This window comes from Glycine max, chromosome 13, assembly GCF_000004515.6.
Source record: "Glycine max cultivar Williams 82 chromosome 13, Glycine_max_v4.0, whole genome shotgun sequence".
Taxonomy (NCBI): domain Eukaryota; kingdom Viridiplantae; phylum Streptophyta; class Magnoliopsida; order Fabales; family Fabaceae; genus Glycine; species Glycine max.
The window spans coordinates 39,542,306-39,562,734 of record NC_038249.2 but is presented as its reverse complement, the minus strand read 5'-3'; the positions used below and the strand labels follow the sequence as shown (position 1 = coordinate 39,562,734).

General features: G+C 35.0%; 1 protein-coding gene across 2 annotated transcripts; it reads right to left on the bottom strand.

The window, feature by feature from the left end:
- Nucleotides 1-277: 277 nt before the first annotated feature.
- Nucleotides 278-14,486, bottom strand: LOC100776205 (histone-lysine N-methyltransferase ATXR3). Of its 2 annotated transcripts, XM_006594811.4 has the most exons (20): nucleotides 14,227-14,478; nucleotides 11,704-14,047; nucleotides 11,509-11,565; nucleotides 8,480-9,628; nucleotides 7,755-8,128; nucleotides 7,101-7,646; nucleotides 6,910-7,010; nucleotides 5,363-6,404; nucleotides 5,148-5,219; nucleotides 4,314-4,424; nucleotides 4,113-4,213; nucleotides 3,391-3,490; nucleotides 3,195-3,290; nucleotides 2,782-2,949; nucleotides 2,569-2,694; nucleotides 2,386-2,439; nucleotides 1,738-1,985; nucleotides 1,532-1,640; nucleotides 1,120-1,422; nucleotides 278-731 (listed from the first exon to the last, which is right to left on the bottom strand). In XM_006594811.4, the coding sequence occupies exons 2-20, from the start codon at nucleotides 13,925-13,927 to the stop codon at nucleotides 555-557; spliced, it is 7,158 nt and encodes a 2,385-aa protein (XP_006594874.1). In that variant the 5' UTR covers nucleotides 13,928-14,047; nucleotides 14,227-14,478; the 3' UTR covers nucleotides 278-554. The 2 variants fall into 2 exon arrangements, with proteins under 2 accessions (XP_006594874.1, XP_006594875.1); XM_006594812.4 differs by lacking the exons at nucleotides 278-731; nucleotides 1,120-1,422; nucleotides 1,532-1,640 and having other exon boundaries at nucleotides 1,926-2,022; nucleotides 14,227-14,486.
- Between the last annotated feature and the right edge of the window lie 5,943 nt (nucleotides 14,487-20,429).

Sequence of the window (20,429 nt, the reverse complement as noted above, 5' to 3'; positions counted from 1 at the left end):
GTTCAGTACAAAGAGGCCAGCATCAGTGTTTGCAACAAGTGCCACCTCATTAGTGCCAATAGGACACCACAATAGAAGCAACGTCACCTTCAGCATTCTTCATTAAACTACTATAGTATAGTATACACTCACGCAATTGTAAGTTTCCAAAGCGAACTCAATCCGAATATTTGTAGGCATCACCTCTGGGGACCATTCATGGGGAAAATTACAGTGCACGCTTTAATAGTATATAAAAAACTGCCCTATGTAATAACAGAAGATGAGAACACAGCAGTGACTGGAATTAACCTTTTTTTTTTCTTCCTAACTTTCATTTAATATTACATAAGTGTTAAACAATTCCCTACAATCAAAAGAATTACAAATCAATGGCAAAGAAAACTGTACACAAGAATGACTAAAAAGCGGTACAAGGAACGAAGCTTTTGGATTAATAATTACAGACCCCCCCAAGCTAAAACAGGCAGTAGGCAGCTCTGAATGATGAACCATTCCATATCTAAAAATTATCGAGTGTGCTCTGACCAAAATTCCCCAAACCATGCAAAATTTTAACGATCCCACATGGCTTGGAATATGGCAGGTCTGTGCTTAAACCAATGAACCATCTCCCTGTCCAGCGGAGAGTTATTAACTACAGCATCTAACATTGGGCTACCAAAGAATTTCGGAGAACTTTTGAATGACCATATCCGGTCTTTGGGCCAAGATCTCTGCGGCAGCTTCTCCTGGATAGACAAAAATAGATAATCGGTTAATCACCAATGTCAAAGACAGAAAATCACAAAGAGCATATCCGGGCTAGCCTTTAAGCATGTCACTCCTAACAGTGTTCAGAAAGCTACTTAAATAAAGGATCTGGATCTGATCAAGGCTCATAGAAGCATATAAGAGCCATGTAACATGTCTTGCTTGTCATTGATCACTAGAATCATTTTGCCTACTGGGGATAACAGCTTGTTAGTTATTGCTAACAGAACCCCATCATTTTTGGGTAAACTATATCCTATTAGATAGACATATCCTATTTGTTATTTCCTAAATACAGAGCCTACCTAGGATGAAAAACACAAGAACAGAATAACTTAAAAGGATATAGTTTTTAAAAAAACTAACCATTCTAGCCAGCATAGATCTAACGGTCCTTGGACCATAAACACAATGTCGTGATGGCTTCTGAGCCTTGGCATAAAAGGAATTGGTGTCTGGTAAAGACAAGCAACCCCTGCTGGCTCTAGCCAGGCTACGATCAGGATCTGCATTACTCTGGTTATGCCAAAATATCAGCTGTCCTAAACAATAATTTTCACCATATATCTTTCGATACTCCTGAAATTCTGCTCCCAGCTTGTTAGTGTACTTGGGACCTAAGTCAAGTGGACTAATATAGACAGGTGGTGATGTAATGGTTTGATAATTCTGCAAGATAAAAAATAAAACTGTTTTCAGATTCCAAATTTAAATTAAAAAATGACAAGATATTTTTAACTTTATCATGTAGCTTAGTATTGGCAGTAGAAAAACATACCCGTATTCTAAAGAAGTACTTGGTATAAGCGTAAATATGGATTAAGTCAGCAGCAGCATCATGCCGACATTTATATGTACAAGGAAGATTTCGGACCTCATCCCTCAACCTTTGAAAATCGGAGAAAGGTAAATTGTAAAGATTGTGAGTTCCACCAGGTTAAGTTAAAATAAACATAAGACCAACTAGATGAGCGAACCAATTACCATAACAGAGATTTACGAAGCTCTTTTTGAATATCTCCAGAATTTGAAGGATCGTGAGCATGAATTTTAAACTTGAGATCATTCAAGATGCCTTCTTCAACATGAGGAGTTATGCACTGAACAAGCTCCTCAACAAATGAACCCTCTCCTTTCCAGAGAAAGGAAACAGTTGCTTCAGGACTGAGCTTCTCAAGAGGAGGTGGTGCTTTCCGTGGATCGCCAAAAATACATCTCATAACATACCTTACCTGTAATACCCCATTAAAAATAAGCATCATCTGTGAACTACAGGAGGCAAAATTAATGGGAAAAGTAAGGATTTACAACGAGATAATACAGCACATTAAGAGTTGACATTTCTTGAGTTCAAAATACATATATTTGTGTATCAGTGAAATGCTTGACGTACATCAGGAGATACTACAAAATTATTGACCATCTTAGAAACTGACATACCATGTAGCTTCTTTATCTTAACAGTATCGGCTCAGTCATTAATGGTTAACAACAAGCCCACACCAAAAGCATTGGCCTTTACCATTTCTCTCCTCTATGATCATATTTTAAATGCAAAGTGTTTTTCTTCTTATCAACATCAAAAACAAGAATAGTGAAAAAGGAAATATGGATAGCAGAGTGCAGAATCACCTTATCAAGAGTGACAGCAAGATTCTGAAGCCTTTGGTTGTATACTCCCTCAGCCTGAGTCATACAAAAAATGGGATAAAAGGATTAAATGTTTGGATGAAAAATGAGAATACAATATTACAAATGTCATCTCGTGATAATAAAGTGGATGAAGGAAAGTAGACCAACAGACAGAGAGCGAACCTGAACCTCGGCATCACTCCTTTCAACTTCAAGAATTATATCTGAAAAATATTTTCTTTTTTCTTCTAGATTATGCTTTAGAATTTCTTCAGGAAGTTTTGTTCTTTCAAAATTGATGAATCTCACCTTCACCATAGCATATATGTTAGGGAAAATTGATACACAAAGAACCACAAAAACATAAAAACATTGTTGACAGATGAAGGCACATACAAGGCGAGCCGCATACGCAACAAGCCAATCCGGCAGGCCTCCGAGCAAACAACTGCCTAAACCAGCTCTTCCCAGGTCATTATAGTCCTCTTCAGACACAGAATTTAATTCACAAGCTTCTAGCATCAAACAATGCCGATCGAGAATTCCATGAGAGTCCTTCAGAACCTGAGAGAACAGACAACATATTCCAGTTAACAGATAAAGTAACCAAATTAGAAAAAAAGTTCAATAATAGAAACTAAATTATTCTAAAGCAACCCAAGCCAGGGTTTCAGGTTTCATGTGAAAAACACTACCAAGTACCAACAAGCAAGCATGTCCAGTAATTCCATTGACGAATTAAGAATATTTACATGTCTCCTTTTATCTTTTCTTAGCACCTATAAGTCAAATTTCCTACAAGTCCAAACCTTTTGGAAAGCTCCTTCACCAGTCAGATTCAGATAGCTCCCTCGGCATACTTGGCTTCCACACAAACAAACTGACGCTTCATACTCCTCCTTGCTCTACCGTGAGATGAAAGGTACTCATTAGACAAAGATATACTGAAGATACATTTATCTCATGGTATAGAACAGACAAAAGTCAGCCAGTAACAGGACAAACCTCTGTTACAGAATTATAGTCGAAAGTGATCTCCTCACCATGTTGAATTTCACGAAGACTATAAATACCAATTTGATATTGACCATCAACAGCGGTAACCCTGAAAAAACAGTGAAAATAATAACAGATAATTAGCAGAAATGATATAACAATTAAAAATCATAACAAAAGGATTGAAACATAGAAATATAATCTTCAGCTAACTAATAAATAACCCTGAGCCATTGCTAAGGACAAATTAGAGATAGAATACAGAAAAAATGTGTCAATTGGTTAAATCTCAAACTCAAGTCAGAATACATAGATTTAAATACAATATTTGTATCACATAGGCTAGGTCCCTCAGCAGCTTTCTTGCCACAGCCAAGCAAAGAGGCAAAAAAGAAATGGAAGATGTATCAACCAACTAGTTGAAAGTTCTTGTCAAAAGAAACCTAGAAATTTTACTTCCACTGAAGAAACTAAATGAGTATATTCTTTTTTTTTTGCATAAAATCATTAAAATCTTATTTTCTATTCAAATAATTGGGGATTAATAATTGACATGGGATATGAAATAAACAATTAAGTTTGGAAGCCAAAACTTTAGTGGAAATTTGATATTAGAGTTTGAAGAGGAAATTTTGGGATTTTTTTTATTTCTGATGAAATTTGAGGAGAACTAGCTAGTATCAGGAGCTGAATAAGTGGGCAAATATAACATAAAATGACAAACAACTTACTTGGCTTCACAATTAGGTCGGCAAGAATGACATATTCGACTGGCATAATTAGCCATGTGCATGGCATCAACAACAACTAGGTCATACCCATCAGCATCACCCTGTCATGAAAATTGTAAGATTGGATCAGTATAGAATGGAAGATGGATTAACCATATCAAGTTAAATATCATAAACTCGATATTTTGAAGGGACGGGCACCTTTGGCCTCTCAAGGTAGATGTTATAGAATTCTGGTGCTGGATCTTTACTATCTTTCTGCAGAGATCGAATCCCGTCTTGTTTCTCAAACCACTTCCACACAGGATAAACCTATGAAAACAATATAACAGAAACTATAATGCCTCACCAACACAAAAGCATATAAACATATGAAACAATAGCCTAAATTTCTAAACTAGAAGGTTATGTGCATGAGATACACTGAACCAGAAGAGCACATCAATTGAAAAGAATAGACACCTATATCTATTGTGAATGAAGTTTTTTATACAAAACCTTAGCTAGCAATTTCAGAAATAGTTCAAATCCCTGAGGCTAACTAGATAAGTCGAGGATCTAATAGGCCACAATTTGTTATAGGCACAAATCAGAGGGTAAATTACTGCATACTTCATATGCTGCATGTGCAAAAGATAAACATACCTAGATTTTTAGAAAATAGATCATAACTGGTTTAATCACAATAGAGAATACAAAACAAATTGTGTGTCTGCAGAGTTTTCTATTCTCTTTAGCGAATAGAATGGATTATTGCTTAGGTATTTGACATTATGTTTCATATGTAAAATACAGAAATGTATAGATTTGTACTTTTTGCAGAGAATAGATCAAGAGTAGTTTAATCATGTAAAAAGAGACACAACAAATTCAGTTTTATATTCACTCTTTAGATGGATCATTTCTTAAATATTTAACATTACATTGGAAACCAGCATTTAGTCCAAAGTATGAACAAGCACGAAGAAACATAGGCATTGGAAATTAAATAATCAAAGAACTAAGTTTCATGGGTGTATTTCCATTAAGCAATACCTCTCCCAGAAACTCCACAACAAAATCATCTTCAGCAAAGCCTTCTTCCTTGTTGCAAACAACACCAAGCCCCTGCATGACCCATCCCAACAGATAGTATAAGAACCATGAAAAATAACAGTTCAAAGGCAGAAAACAAACAGAGCAGACGAAACACTAGAAAACTATGGGAAGATAACTGTTAACTTGTTGTTACTAACAAAAAAAACATATACCTTCCTATAAGCTACATATTTGTCATCTGGACGACTGTCTATGGCCTTTAGAATACCTTGGCACATTTTAACCATTCTCGCATCACAATCCTCCTCGGCGAACTTTTTAATATCTTCAATAACAGACCGCAACGAGTAGCTCATCGGAGTACTTCCATTTCCAGTAAAATTCCTAACTTGCTTATTCAATGTTCGAAGGAGTGTATCTTCTATAAACAAATGCTTCTCCTGCAGAGACCAATCTAACTCCTCTGGCATAGAATCAAGCAAAAGATTGTGTGTATAAGGATCAATTCCATAAACTTCTTGCTCAATAACCTCATTTCCTAGTTGCTTTCTAGGTTTGTAATCTTTTACTTCAGGAAGTTCCATATCTGACTCCTCAGTGCCATTCTTTTGTGCACTCAGCTTCTCAGCATAGTCATCTGGTAATGAAACCCTCATCTTCCTTCGCACATCCTCCTCATCAGCTACAATGCAATATTGGTCAATGACTTCATATTTCCTAGTAACTGGAGGAACTAGACTTGCTTTTGTCATGCGAGCACCCCACTCTCGATCATCAGTTATAAAACCCAACTCTTCCTCAGACGTAAAGTATCCATCCCCTCTTGACTCCCTACTTAGACTTTCTGGATGTACTTCTCGGTCACTTTCAGAGTCAGATGTTGTAGTATCAGTGTCACTCTTCCCTTCTTCATAAGACTTATCAAGATCATCATCAGATGTTTCACTCTCTGAGTCCATAGATTTCTTGTTCAACTTTGATAAGCGCCTCCTAATTTCTCTATCAGAGGTATATTCGACATTATCCAAACCACCATGAGTTCCATTACTCCTATACTTCCTTTCATTCACCAATCTATTCTTCTTATACTTTGAGAAAGTAGAACAGGACCCTGCAGGCAAGTCATTGTCCCATGATTTCAGTAGCGCATTTCTATCCTGCACAGATTTAGAACTCTCTTCCAGCCGTGTTGCAAGCTGAATAAACAATGTGATAATATGATTCATGTCACTAGCATCACCTCGATTCTTCACTCTGTAATAACCATATGAACACATTAAAAATTTAACATAAATATTAGATAAAAAATACAAGAAAAATGTGGTTGTCAGATGAAACACACCCACATTTTGAATGACCAGAGAAACATGAGCTAAATGAACAAGTCCATAAACAGAGACAACTGCAACATATAATATGTAAATTTTGAAGATAATATCAGGATGCAAAACAACTGAGACATGCAAACCCAACAAATTTAGCATAGATGAAAGATAACTACAATTGCAAAGCAGTAGAGATTATGCATACACCTCAGAATAAAACAGCTCCATGGCAAGAACATACAGCACTCAATCAGGATTTTGACAAAAAAAGACAAACTAAAGGGTCTTTGTATCCTTGTCATCATAAACTAATAAGCCCTATCATCTTCATTTCAATGTGTCCAACAACAATAATATAACCCTGGCATCAGAAAAAAGTGAGAATAATCACCATCTCCCAATGGAAAAAGCAAAACAACAGAAAGAGAACTTACTTTATTGCATCACGGCACATTCTACTTATGTCTTCTTTCACAGAATTCAACCCACGACTACTATAATAACCACTTTTCATTTTAGCCTCAATTTCTGCAACCTATTAACGAAGAAAAAATAAGCCAAAAAAAATCATGAGTAACAAAGCGGAACTTCATGATAGTGACATTAAAAGAATTCTGCACAGTACCTTCAGCACAAAAAAGTCGCAAGAGTTTGTCTTCATAATTTCCCTTAGTCTTAAAGCAAGGAATTCCTCCATTCTCTTATAACCACTTTCAGATTTCTTGATTGCCCAACGTCTTGTACGAGCATCCCTGGATAGAATGGAGGAGGACTTTCTAGCATCGTATAGTTTTGACCGCTTGTACAAGTTTTGACGGAATAACTGCTTGTTATCTCTCTTATCCACACTATCAAAGTAATCCTTCAATTGACCAAAATCATCTATACCTAAACTAATGGATTTGGAAACAGATGAGGTTAGCTCTGTAATATGTTTAAGGCTTCTAATTTTATGAGACTCCTCTGCAATTTTAGTCAAGTGGGAACTTCGGCTCTTGATCCATTTCACATTGGCAAATTTAAGAGTCAGCTCTCCAAACTGGTTGCACCCTCTAATGTCTATTGTAAATAAACCAGGAAATGAAAAAAGAATTTTCTCAAGCATGTCAGCCGTAATATTGACACAACCCCTTAGAATAACAGAATTGATCTTGTCTTTCTCGTAAGCATTCTGCAAACAAATAATCACATTAGAGGAAAAAAAAGAATGAGAAATATTCCAGAAAATGTGAATTTCCAAATATATGTATATATATATATATATATATATGAAACCTACCAAAATGTTCCACAACATGGTATCGGTGCAGGAATGACCTAAGGATGATAAATTGACCTGTATTGACACTTCTTTATAAAACCTTACAGCAGCTCTCCAGTGCTTGCAAGTCATTGAAGCAAAAACAAGGGACTTCAAATCAGATTTCAAAAAATGGAAGACCCGTGCTAACACATGACCATCCAAATTGCTCCAGCTTCCCAAATCAGTATCAGTAATACCAATTTCTTCTTCAGGGAAAGTAGCATCACCACATAGATCTTCAAAAGTGGATTCATCCTTCTCGATATTAACATCCCCATCTTCCAAATCAATGTCATCTTCACTATCATCAACCAGCATCCGGGCTCTTTTGGCAGCATGTGCATCGCCTTCTAAAATTTACATGCCCCAACACACATACACAACAAGAAAATAAATTAATAAAATTAAATCAGGAGACCATTTGAATCAAATTTTCCATGATAGACCAATCTAAGGCACACTACCACACAGGAGCAAATGACAAGCCACAAACATTGGTCAGAAGGTTATATTTGCTAGCAAATGAGTTCAATTTATACTAGTGAATCTGATATATTAGTCTAAAAAGAAACAAATTAGTTGCCCAATCACTAATATTTTTTTAAAAAAAAAGGTTTGAACCAAAAAAAAAGATTAAAAATTTACAACCATAGTCAAGGAAGAGGGGTGGACAAATCAAAAATCAAAGAACTAATCAATACCTGATTTCCAATATATTTGTTTTTCAATTTCCTTCTTTGGTTGTCTTGCATTGATCCAGGGATCTAAAACCTCATTTATAGCTGCAGCAAACTCCCGGCTTTTATATGATTTCATTACCAGTTCATGTAGCTTCCCACGAGTATAACCAACAAACTGAGGATGTAAGCTGTTAAATAAACTTGAATTTGTGTAAGGTTCGCCACATGAAACAACTTGAGTTTGCTTTGATGGAAAACCAGAGCACGCACCAGATATCGAACTGCTTTCTTGCTGGTCCATGAGACTGCCATCAGAAGTTTCTGTTGCAGAGGTAATAGGAACCCATAGTTTATCACTTTTCCTGAACACACTACTATGTTTTTTTATGATACCTTGATCTACGAAATACTGTAACTCTGAAAATGATGATGGTCCCCTTTCACGCCCAGAACCATCAAGATAATACCAGTCACCCAAATGTAATTGCAACTCCCGGATAGTACAACGATGATCTTTAGGGGTGTTAATGAATTCCAAGATCTGGTAAGAAACTTGATCACTAACAGCTTTTGACTGATCTTGTTCAGTTGATGATCTCTTGCTATCACTGATTGAAGAGAAGGGCCGAGCTGGCCTTGAATGATGTCTTTCCTTGACCCTAGTCTTGTGGCGTGACTCAGAGACCAATGATCCCTGGTCCTTAACTACACATGCATTTATCCTGACCACCGAAAGAACATTGCCTTTCACTCCTCTCACAGAAGCAGGCTTACTTTGAACTGATTTGCTTGCAACACTGCAATCATCCCGCTCATCAGCACAGAAAGCCCACAGAGGAAGATCAAGCTTCCTGCTTTGAGAAGGAAAATACAAGTCATCTTTTTGAGGCCAACGAGGATCTTCACATCCAGACTTTGGCATTTGACATAAAGGAAAACCATTATTTAGGACAAGTTTCTTTCTTGAATATCTATCTTGGGCATCATCATTCCTCTTCCAGTCACCACCTTTACATGACCAACGGGTGGAAAACCAGTCACTAGAAACACCGAAGGCATGTCCATTATCCTTATCACAGGACATACTTGACTGAGATTCAGAATCTCTTGATGCTAAATCAGTACTTGAATCCCAATCTTCCCCAACGCAGGAAACACTCCAAAGAAAGCCTGAACATAGACAAAGATACTTTTGTCATGGCACAGCTAACTCTTAAGTGCATATCCATTTATGTTTGAACTTATGCAGATGAAGGATAAACATAATCCACAAACTAGTCTTGGGTGCATGGGCATAACAAAATGAACGGAATTGCAATTTTAAGTTCCATATATGATGTAAAAATTACAAATAATCTGACAAGTTTGAAATTTTTGTTTTTAATAAAAATCAGAAAGCGTGATTTAATTGCTCCAATATGTAAATTAATTCAAAATTTTGTATTTTTATGATCAACCCACCAAATCATTTGCTAACATACAATGACAAACCAAACCACCATACATGAATGAAAGGATTAATGCAAACTTTTTGTTCAACTGAGAGAAATAACAAAAGAGCAACAGAGCAAAGCCTAAGATGAAATGCAAGTTACCTTATATTTTATAAATAATCACCAAAGCATTTTGTAGAGCGATAAAAAAACTACATGAGAGATTATAGACACAAACTCCAAAATCCAAATGCATTTGCTTGAAACAATGGCAAGGTTTTAAATATCGTGCTATAGAGCTGCAAGGTTTTAAATCCAAATCCAAATGCCGTAGTGGAGTGATTTAGTGTAGTGGCATAGCAGACCTAATAGCAGGCTGAATAGCGGCCGTAGCAGCACTGTGAGTTGACTCCAAAAAAAAACTTTTTTTTTTGGCAGGATTAGGGGGAGGGGCTATTTTTGGGGTTTCATTTTTCAAAACTGAAATCTATAGTTGTAATGGTAGTCTAATGATAAGGAGACTTGGATCTCGAAAACTTGTAATGACTTTTGTGGGTATTTACTTTTTTTTTATCCATAGAAATTGATTACGGTATCAGGAGGTTTACAACACTCATACACCCTATTGAACCAACTGAGTTAAACCCCCTTAATACTTTTATGTTTTGTTTAAGACACCTATGACTATTTATTGTTAATTACGAATGTCATTACTTTTGAGTAAAAGTCACCTATGAATATTTATTGCTAATTATGAATGTCATTAATTTTGAGTAATTTCTTTCTTTTTTTGTGAATACATTATAAAAAAATAAAAATAGCAGCTAACTATAGCATTTTTGGGACTGGCCACTATGCACGGATAAGGGGATTTAAAATACTCAACAATATTATCTCCAAATGACAATGCACACCTGTTAATGCTTATATGCAAGTTTCAAACATTTTTATCAGCCCCCAGTCAAGTAATGCCAACATCAAGAAATGGGTCCCACTTGTCAATGACTGAGCAGTAAAATAACAGAAACGAAAACAAGAAACTGCTTTCCATAAAAAAGACAAAACACTAGTAATGAAGAATTCCAACAATAAAATCCTCAATATTGCCAAATACAAGAAAACCAAAACAAATTGAAAATTTCCAAAAAAGGGCCAACAATTTGAACATAGCACAATATACAATGCTACAAAAAAGTCAAACTTGTCAGAATACAGCATCTTTATAAGAAAGGTTAATTAAGTTTTTAGCCCCTCAATTTTTTTTACAACATTTAGTCCTCTATTAATATTTCATCAACATTTTTAGTCCCTGGAAAATTTTTTGCTCATTAGTCCCTCGGTTATTTGTATTGCTCAAAATTAGTCCCAAATATAAAATAAACGAGGGACTAAAAAAGGACAAAAATTTTAGACTAAAAATACTGACAGAAAATTAATGGAGAACTTAAAGTTAAAAAAAATAAGGACAAAAGATACTTTAGGAACTAAAAATTGGAATGTGGAAAAGTTGAGGGATTAAAAACTTAATAACCCTTATAAGAAATATCTAACACAAAAAACAAAAAATCATGAAAAAAAAAGATGAAAACAGAGAAGACCCACAAAGAAATTACGTACCTTCATAGTCTTCCAATCCTTCCCCTTTTGCATTTTCAAAATTCATTTGCAACGCTTCTGCAAGCATAAATAACAATAACCAAGGTAAAAAAGATGAGATATCTCAGCAAAGAGGACGGTGGTTGAGATTGACAACAAATTTTGAGATTTATTTTAAAAGAAATTCTCAAGAATTTCATTGACAGTGCAAAATACCTTTTATTGCCTCAAGTTCCATCCCAGGAGTGACATCATAACCCTCTAACAAATTTCTAACTCTTTCCTCTATGTGGAGGTCCTCCAAAAGTTCAAATGTAAACACACTGTCATTAGGGCAAACTCGTGGCTGCCGCAAGGGAGTTAGCATTTCCTGGTGATTATCAGGAGCAGAATGAAGAATATCTGCCGCATCAGACAAGATATTACCAGGAGCTTCTGGAGGATTTACCAGTTGAGTTATGGTATCAGACGCAATTGATGCAAAGCTCTGACGTACCAAAGGTGACGCAGCATTTTCAACTGTTAACCACCTGTCACTATCTAAGTGCTTGATGAAGTGATCAGACATTAGTACACCTTCGTCAACAAGGACCTTGATGTCACACAATTTAGCAGGCCCATTTTCTACACCACCATAGTCGAGGTAATACCATTTCCCTGATGACAAATCTGTCACCACAGGGACATGTGGCGGGGTATCACAAATGTCCATATCTTCCTCCATTGAAGGCAGCTCCTCAGGGGGGGGCTCCGAGTGAGGAGATTCTTTGTGGCTAACAGTTGGGCTGCAACTCTGCTGTTCCTTTACAGGTTCACTGCAGATGTCTTTCTCAACAGATTTAATGGTAACTTGCACACTTTTTTCACTTTGAGATTCTGTACTTGAACAATTTGATTCCCTTTGAATCTGCTTATCTTCACGATCCTTACAACTATTTTGGGAATCATGTTTTTCACTTGATAAGGTTTTACTACTTGATTCATGTCGACTGTTTTTCCTTGCTCGGTCAAGGGGAGATGCTTCTGCCAAATTTGGGGTACAATCCCTGCGATCATGACGCCGACTTCGATCTGGTGGCGACTGCTCAGCATGCGTTGGACTTCTCAATTTATGATCGTGCTGACGACTTCTATCCCAGTTCCTCATATATGGGGACTTCTCCCGGCCATAGGGGGATTTCTCCCAGTTATATGGAGATCTGTCACGACCACAGGGAGACCGACGCACTGGAGTGCGCTCCCTATGATCATAATACCTACCTCGGTCTCGTGGGGACCGCTCAGAATGACCAGGGCTGCGTCCATGCCGGTCATAAGCTGGTCTGGTGGACAAAGAAGATTCATGATTCCTACAAGAATACTTGTCTGCTGATAATTTTGTACCATTATTATTCCTGTAAGACCGTTCCACAGAGCGAGGAGAATGACAAGAATAGTTCTCCGAATAAACTTGGCGGCAGCTATCATCAGAAAGCCTTCTGCTTTTCAATCCGGCATAATCTGCAGATTGCTTCCGCTCATAGCTGTCAGTATCATTGCCAAGCCTCTTCAAGCGACTTCCAGAAGAGTAATCTCGTGTATGGTCCTTACCATTGCTGTGTACATTCTTCTCGTCATGCACAATCTTTGAACTGATCCTTACATTCCGCTGTTGTCCACCACCCTCCCACCTGGGAGAACTTTTAACATGCTGACTCCCACTTCTATTCAACTCCTTCTTTCTAAAAAAGTCATCCCCTGTATATCTCCCAGAAGAAGGTGTACTTTCATGTTCACGTTCAGCTTTCCACCCTTTGTCCCTACCTGAATGGTGCCTGCGGTTTCTACTGTTATCATAATCTCCCTTATACCATCTATCTGGAATGAACTCTCCCTTCTCAATTTCATCTTTTCCTCCTCTCCACGACCCATATTCACCTCTCTCAGCTTCCCCTTTCCTACCACCCTTCTCACTCACTATCTCCCTTCTTTCCACCTCCTCTTTCCTCCATTTCCCAAAACCAACCTCTCCTTTCTCCAGCTCCCTAGCTTTCCACTTCTCACTAACAATCTCCCCGTTCTCAACCTCGCCTCTCCTCGGTGGCGGCAGTGGCAGCATCTCCGGCACAAACTCCCCATTCTCCAGGTCAGCTCTTGGCCACTTCAAAGTGCCCAATTCACCCTCCTCCACCTCCTCCTTCTGCACCTTCTCATGCTGCTGCTTCTTCTCCACTTCGCCACCATTCTCAACATCGTTGCTGCTGCTGTTTCTCTTGCTCACTCTGTCCAACCCCAATTCGCTCTTCCTCGGCTTCATCTTCCTCCTCTCCTTGCCAGCAAACTTGAGCAACTTGGAATTGAAGCCATTCCCACTCTTGCCTCGGCAAACAGTCTTCTCAGCACTCGGCAACCTCTCCATAATATACTGCAAGGGCATGCACGCGACGCCTCCATCGCCCATGGAAATCTCGCCCTCCACAGTCGGAACCTCGAAACCCTAGCTTTCCCCTCGTCCGGGGCTGTCGATGCTCATGCTGCAAATGCTTCACATGTATTCAAACCTCGCTTCCAATTGAAAACCCTAAATTCAACACAAAACCACAAACCATGTCAAAAACCGAAGCAAATGCGTATAATTCGCTCACCCGCACGCGCGAGTGAACGGACGAGGAAACTTGCGTTGAAAAAAAAGCCAGGCTTCGAGATTTGAACCGCGCGAAGCAAAATTGAAACAGAAAAAGGAGAAGAAGAGAAAATTACCGATAAAAGAAAGGGAGAAATAAGACGATAGATCGGAGAGAAGAGCGTAGCTGAAGTTTGAATTTGGAGCGTGAGAAGAAGGAAGATCGACACGTGCGGTTTCTGGCGAGAGAAATATAGGGTAATTAGTAACAGTGTCTTCGTTCTTGGCGCTTCCTCTCTCTGCTATTATATGTTCTCTTCCTGATGTTGGTCTGGGTGAAAGACGAACGAAACCTTCGTGTAAATTTTTTTTTTTATCTTTTTTCATTTTGTGTGTATTTAATGTTGGTGACTGAGCTAAAGTACGGGAATGACCCTGTAGATGGGGAAGTGGCTATAGATTTCGGTGGGGAAAAGGGTCAGGCTGGGTGAGTTTTTTTAAGATCTCAATCTAGTAACACAGGAAACTGCTGTTGACTCGACACAAATTTCACTCACATATAGGATGAACCGAACTTGGGCTGCTCCATTGGCCCATTCCATGGTCCATGCTTGTTCTTCAAGGCAATGATGGACCCAAAAAAGGTCATAAAAATTTTCTCCAAGGATCCAAGCGTCGAATAAATTCAATTTATATATTTTTGAGAAATTTGGTGACTCTTTCATGAGCCTGACCCATTTTTGGTGGGGTCTATTGTAATATGTGGCAAGTGTCTTTTATATGTTAGGTCTTTTTTTTTTGTTGAATCATACGCTAGGTCTAGGACAAATTGGTTGGTTGATTTGATTAAAATATAAGTAGAATGTCCAGTCTTTGTTTTACCTAATGAAAAAACCTTAATTTCGATTTTTTTTTTAAACTAATTCTCTTATTATGTATTGAGGAGTACGTTACTTTTAGTTCACTATTTTTTTTTTTCTTTTTCTTTTCTTCTAAATGCATGATTTGGTTGCTTTTTTTTTACTTTTTTGTCTCTACTATTTTAGTTAGGTAAATTATTTATTTTTCATGCCTCTCGTGTACCGCACAAATCATACTCTAAAATTAATGTATCATCTTTATTCGAATTGTTATTTTTTTGGTAAAATGATTTGTTATTTGGTAATTGTTGTTCTTTTTTATGTAAAACTATTATTTAATATAAAATAAGAACTTACATAATTTTTTTCCTTTTTTGTCGTTATTTCTTTTATTATTTTTCATGTTATACATTTGCAACCAAAAAATTATCAATATTAATAGTGTAGATGTGTGTTTCTCAATTATTTTTCTATTACAAAACATGATACGTGTATTCTTATAATTCCAAACAATATATGCATCCTTGTTTATAAGGAATCTCTATTTATTTATGTTAAATTATTATTTATCCTCTATTAAGTTTATTTTAAGCAATATGTGCTCCCTTACATGTACATCCTTATTCATGAGAAATTTATATACAATATTTATGTATGTCAAGTTCCTATTCTATTTGGCTAAAAAAAGTTCTTATTCTATCTTGAAACCCAAAAGAACCCTCATACATGTGAATATAGAGGGAAAGAGATCAAACGAGTCATAAAAAGGAAATAGAATTTCTCTTTGTTTAAGAAAAACCAATTTTGATCAAGAATTGATTGCACTTATGGAGTAAAATATTAATTAATAACGATTTAGTTTGAAACTCGTTGCTATGGAGTAGTTTCATATTTTGATATCGTATAAGATTTTCTTATTGGTACAAACAAACTTGTACAGTAATGGATAAATTAATTCCAAGAACCAGGCGCCAAACGCAAAGATCCCTTTCCAAATAACCTATTTAATAAATCCATGAAACTACCCTCCTCTTGCTATGGTGTTTTGATCTAAATCAAAGCACACGTGGGGGCGAAATATTGAATATTGAATATGTACAATCAAAATGCAAGATCCACAAAAAGTGCATAGTAAACGAAATACAACTATTATTAGAATAACCAAAACTCAAAACATGGAGAAGGAGAACGGTGCCACCATTAGAATTCGCTTGGATTTTCCCGGCCTATTTCTGAAAAGTATATATAGAAAAGAAAAATAGGATAAACAACAAAACTAATAATAATAAAAATTCTCCAGTAAAAAAAATTACATTAATAATCAATTATTAAAAAATTATCATTAATGTGTCTTTTAAATAAATATCACATAAAATAGATAATTTTGTTGGAAATATATATATATATATATATAACTTTATTGTAGCCTAATTATTTCTTTTGTGAAAATTATATATGGTAAATTATGATCCCGTAGTGTTAGGACACTTCATATCCATTTACTCTAATGACATTGTTATTTGAGAAATCGAAACTCAAGTAGTCAATGGTGGGAGGGAAAATTGCAACCAAAGATTTCTTGTTTGGTTTCTGATCAACAACGTTATTTTGGTGATCATCAACCACGCCAACAACGTGGTCCTCCCTAATGATTGGAAGGGTCGGTTGCCACCATGATTTGCCGCATTTGAGGGGTCGTGAATTGGCAAAGAAATGAACTGTGGTGCAGTGGTTGTTGTCGTTGGATGGCGAAGCTAGCTTGACACGACAACTTATGCGAGATTGTAATGGGGTAAAACACTTCATCTTGAAAAAGTTGGAATGTGGATTACATGATTAGGTTTTTTGAGTGAGTAGTAGTTTTATTGGTACGTGTGGATTGTGGAACTCTATTTATGGGTGGTTATATCGTTAAGTCTTCAAACAAACTTGTGTAGTGAGGAAATATTCAACCTTATCATCACTTTACAATGAAATCTCTCATGCACTTGTTAGTAACTGTAAACATTTTGTGGGGATTGCTTAAAATAGGAAATTCAGAGAAAAGCATTTAATCTCTCACTATTTTACCCATTCTTTTTTGTTCATGGTTTGGATAAGATTAAAAAGTCTGGAAGTTGAAACTTCAAACTGTGAGTCAGGTTGTTCATTGCATATTATTTATTCAGTCAAACTACTTTTCTATATATATATATATATATATATATATATATATATATATATATATATATATATATATATATATATATATATATATATATATATATATATATATATATATATATTAAAAAATGGAAAGAATAAATAATATTGCAAATGCCTTAAAAATATTGTAAAATCAGGTAAAAAAATATATATTGCAAATGTTTTTATATTATCCTTCTATCACAAATAATTGTGAAAAACTTATTAATTTTTATAATAATTACTTTATTATTTTGAAAGTCATCTTAAAATTATTTCAAATTCTTCTGGAAAAAATTATTTCAAATTAGTTCACGGGAGAGATATAAGGGATAAATCAAACTTATAGTTGTAAAATCTTGGTCCGGTTATTGACCCGATCAAGATAGTGAGTGAGTGTTCTAATCAACAGGTGAGTAATTGGCCCATTTTGATTCGGTCTATATTTAAAAAATTCATATATATATATATATATATATATAAGTATATAACTAACATTATTTGATTAAGAAAAATTCATCCATAATTTCATATTCTAAAATCCAAAATAACAATTGAAGTATTAAAGTTGATAACACAAGTGAAGTGTATTAGTAATAAAGAGAGTGTAAATAACAACTACCTAAATTAAAACACAAGTCCATTTTTCAATAAACAAAGAAGCTCAGTTTTCCAATAAACAAAAAGAGTGTGGATAAACATTTTGCACTTCCATTATTGTTTTATGCACTTCCAATTATATAATGAAAAGTCCATTACGAAATGCAATTAGCCCATTTCATAATGCAGAATGGAAAGTACATGAAGCAATAAAAGGAGTACAAAAGCAAGTATGTGGATCTGGTCATATTAGGCCCAAATATAAGCTTTTAGTAGTTTGAGAATAATCAAAAACCCTAATCCCCAATATATATAACCCTCTATTCCTGTTGTGGTGTGTCTCTTCCTGTTGTGCCTCTTCCTCTTCCTTTTCGATCATCACCACTTCACAATGACGTCGAAGTTCGACCCCTCCCAAGTCGTTGACATCTCTGTCCACGTTATTGGCGACAAGGTTGGCGCAACGAGTTCCCTCATAGTGCAACGGTGGCAACGACGACGGCTTGCAATGTGGTGGTGGTTGAGTCAAGTGTGAAGATGAAGAAAAGGGAAGAAAATCTCAAATCGTTAAGCGTGAAGAAGAGAAGTGACTGAGATTTTAAGGTTGATTCAAAACGACATCGTTCTCAAGCATGACAATTTATTTTTAACATGCATAACCCACTCCGAATTTTTAAAACCGCCCGAGTTGTCAGGTTTGACCAAGTCATCCTGGGTCACATACATGAGTGGTCCAATAGCAAAATTGATTCGGTTATACCACTGGGTCCCGGTTGAACCCGTCCATCCGGTCGGACCAAACCAGATTTCACAAATATTAGTTTTATTATTTTTATCCCCACTCGAACCAAAAATTTAATTGAGTAATTTATTTAAACTCAATTTGATCTGGATTCAAACTATATGAGAAATGACTTGATTAACCCAATTTTTTAACCTAATATTACTTCTCCCGAATTAAAATATAAGCAAAAAATAATCCGTGTATGATGAATTAAAATAAAAGAAATTATTAACTAACTTTTTCCTTATTGAGAGTACCATATCCAAAATATCTTTTATTTTTTATTAGAGTTTTATTTTTAAAATTGTATTTTATCACGTGCCTTTAAATGTAAAGGTATTTTAGGAAATGAATTAATTTCATAATTGAGACTATTAAAATTAAAAGATATTAATTTATTTTTTAATTAATGTAAATTAATTTTATTCTTCTTATATTTCAGTCCGAAAGAAGTATATATGTAAACAATAATATAAATTAAGATATATTTTATAATATATTTTATTTTATTTAAGTTTTAATATATCTTATTGTCTTTAAAATATTATTTTATACTATTATATTAAAGTTTAAATCAAATTAAATATGACTGTTATAATTTTATACTAATATGATCTATCAATAGAATATAATAAAGTAATTTTAATTTATGCAATTATTTAATTATATATATATATATAAGCGTTTAATAACTATATATTAATAATCACAAATTGTTGTCTTCTACAATCACTTCCTTAAAAGTGATGCAAACCGTGCTTTATAATTGAATAACAATGTAAGTGTATAACCTTTTTTTTCATAAAAAAATTACTCTATCTCTACATAGTTATTATAAAAAAGTATTATTCATATTAGTTTTTTATACTATTAATATTAGTTTACGATTAAATAAAAATATAATAAAAATTTACACTATTAAAAATTACACAATTTATTCTTATTTTTATTATGTACAATTAAAATGTCTCTAATTATTTAATTAATTAAGAGTAGATCTTTTTATATTTTGGCAGAGTTTTTTTTAACTAAGTGAAATTTTCTATTTTATGTGGTGTACCGTGTAGCTAAGCTGAAAGCCCAATGGAATTACAGGCCCTGTGAGTTTGGCAAGTGTCTTGAGCTCAAACTTGTGTTGTGTACGCAGGCGCAGCACGCGATTAAACTGTCTACTCCAATTAACACAAATGAAAACATTAAGGAAGGAGAGAAAGGGGAGGAGGAGAGAAGAGAGGAGAAATTCCAAAAGTTTGGTGATTTGGTACAGAGATTAGGAAGGAAATTAAAAAAAAATTATGATGAATCTCATGATAAAAAAAACTTTCGCCCTGATATGAGAAGAATTGTACGTAAAAGAGTTTCTCTCTCTCTCTCTCTTTTTGTTGAATTGGGTATGGTATGCATGTGTTTATTGCTAACTTTTTAACAAGTTTAGTTATTTTCTTATATGGTTTTATTTTTTATATGGTTTAACAAATATGGTTTTATTTCTTATATTTTCATCGAATCTTACTTTTAGTCCTTAAACTTGCATAACTTCGAATTTAATTTTTAACCTTTACAAAAAAATTATTTTTAGTTATTTTCCATAAAATTTTCACTAATAGTGTTAACTTATATTCTCTGTGTATGTTGAATTTATAATAGCTAGGTGAAGGTATTATTTGTTTTAGGGAGCAAATGTTTGGATTACAAGGATTTTTATTTTTTTTGCAAAATGGTTAAGTAACAAAGTGCCACCATAAAAAATATTTTTATATAAATCAAAGTGGCACCATAAGTATCACCATTATAAATATAATACGTAATACTATCAACCCAACACACCACTGTATTAAATGGTTATAAACATTTTTTTTTGCATCTTTCCAATTTTTGCATCTCTAAAATATTCTCCCATTATATATAACTA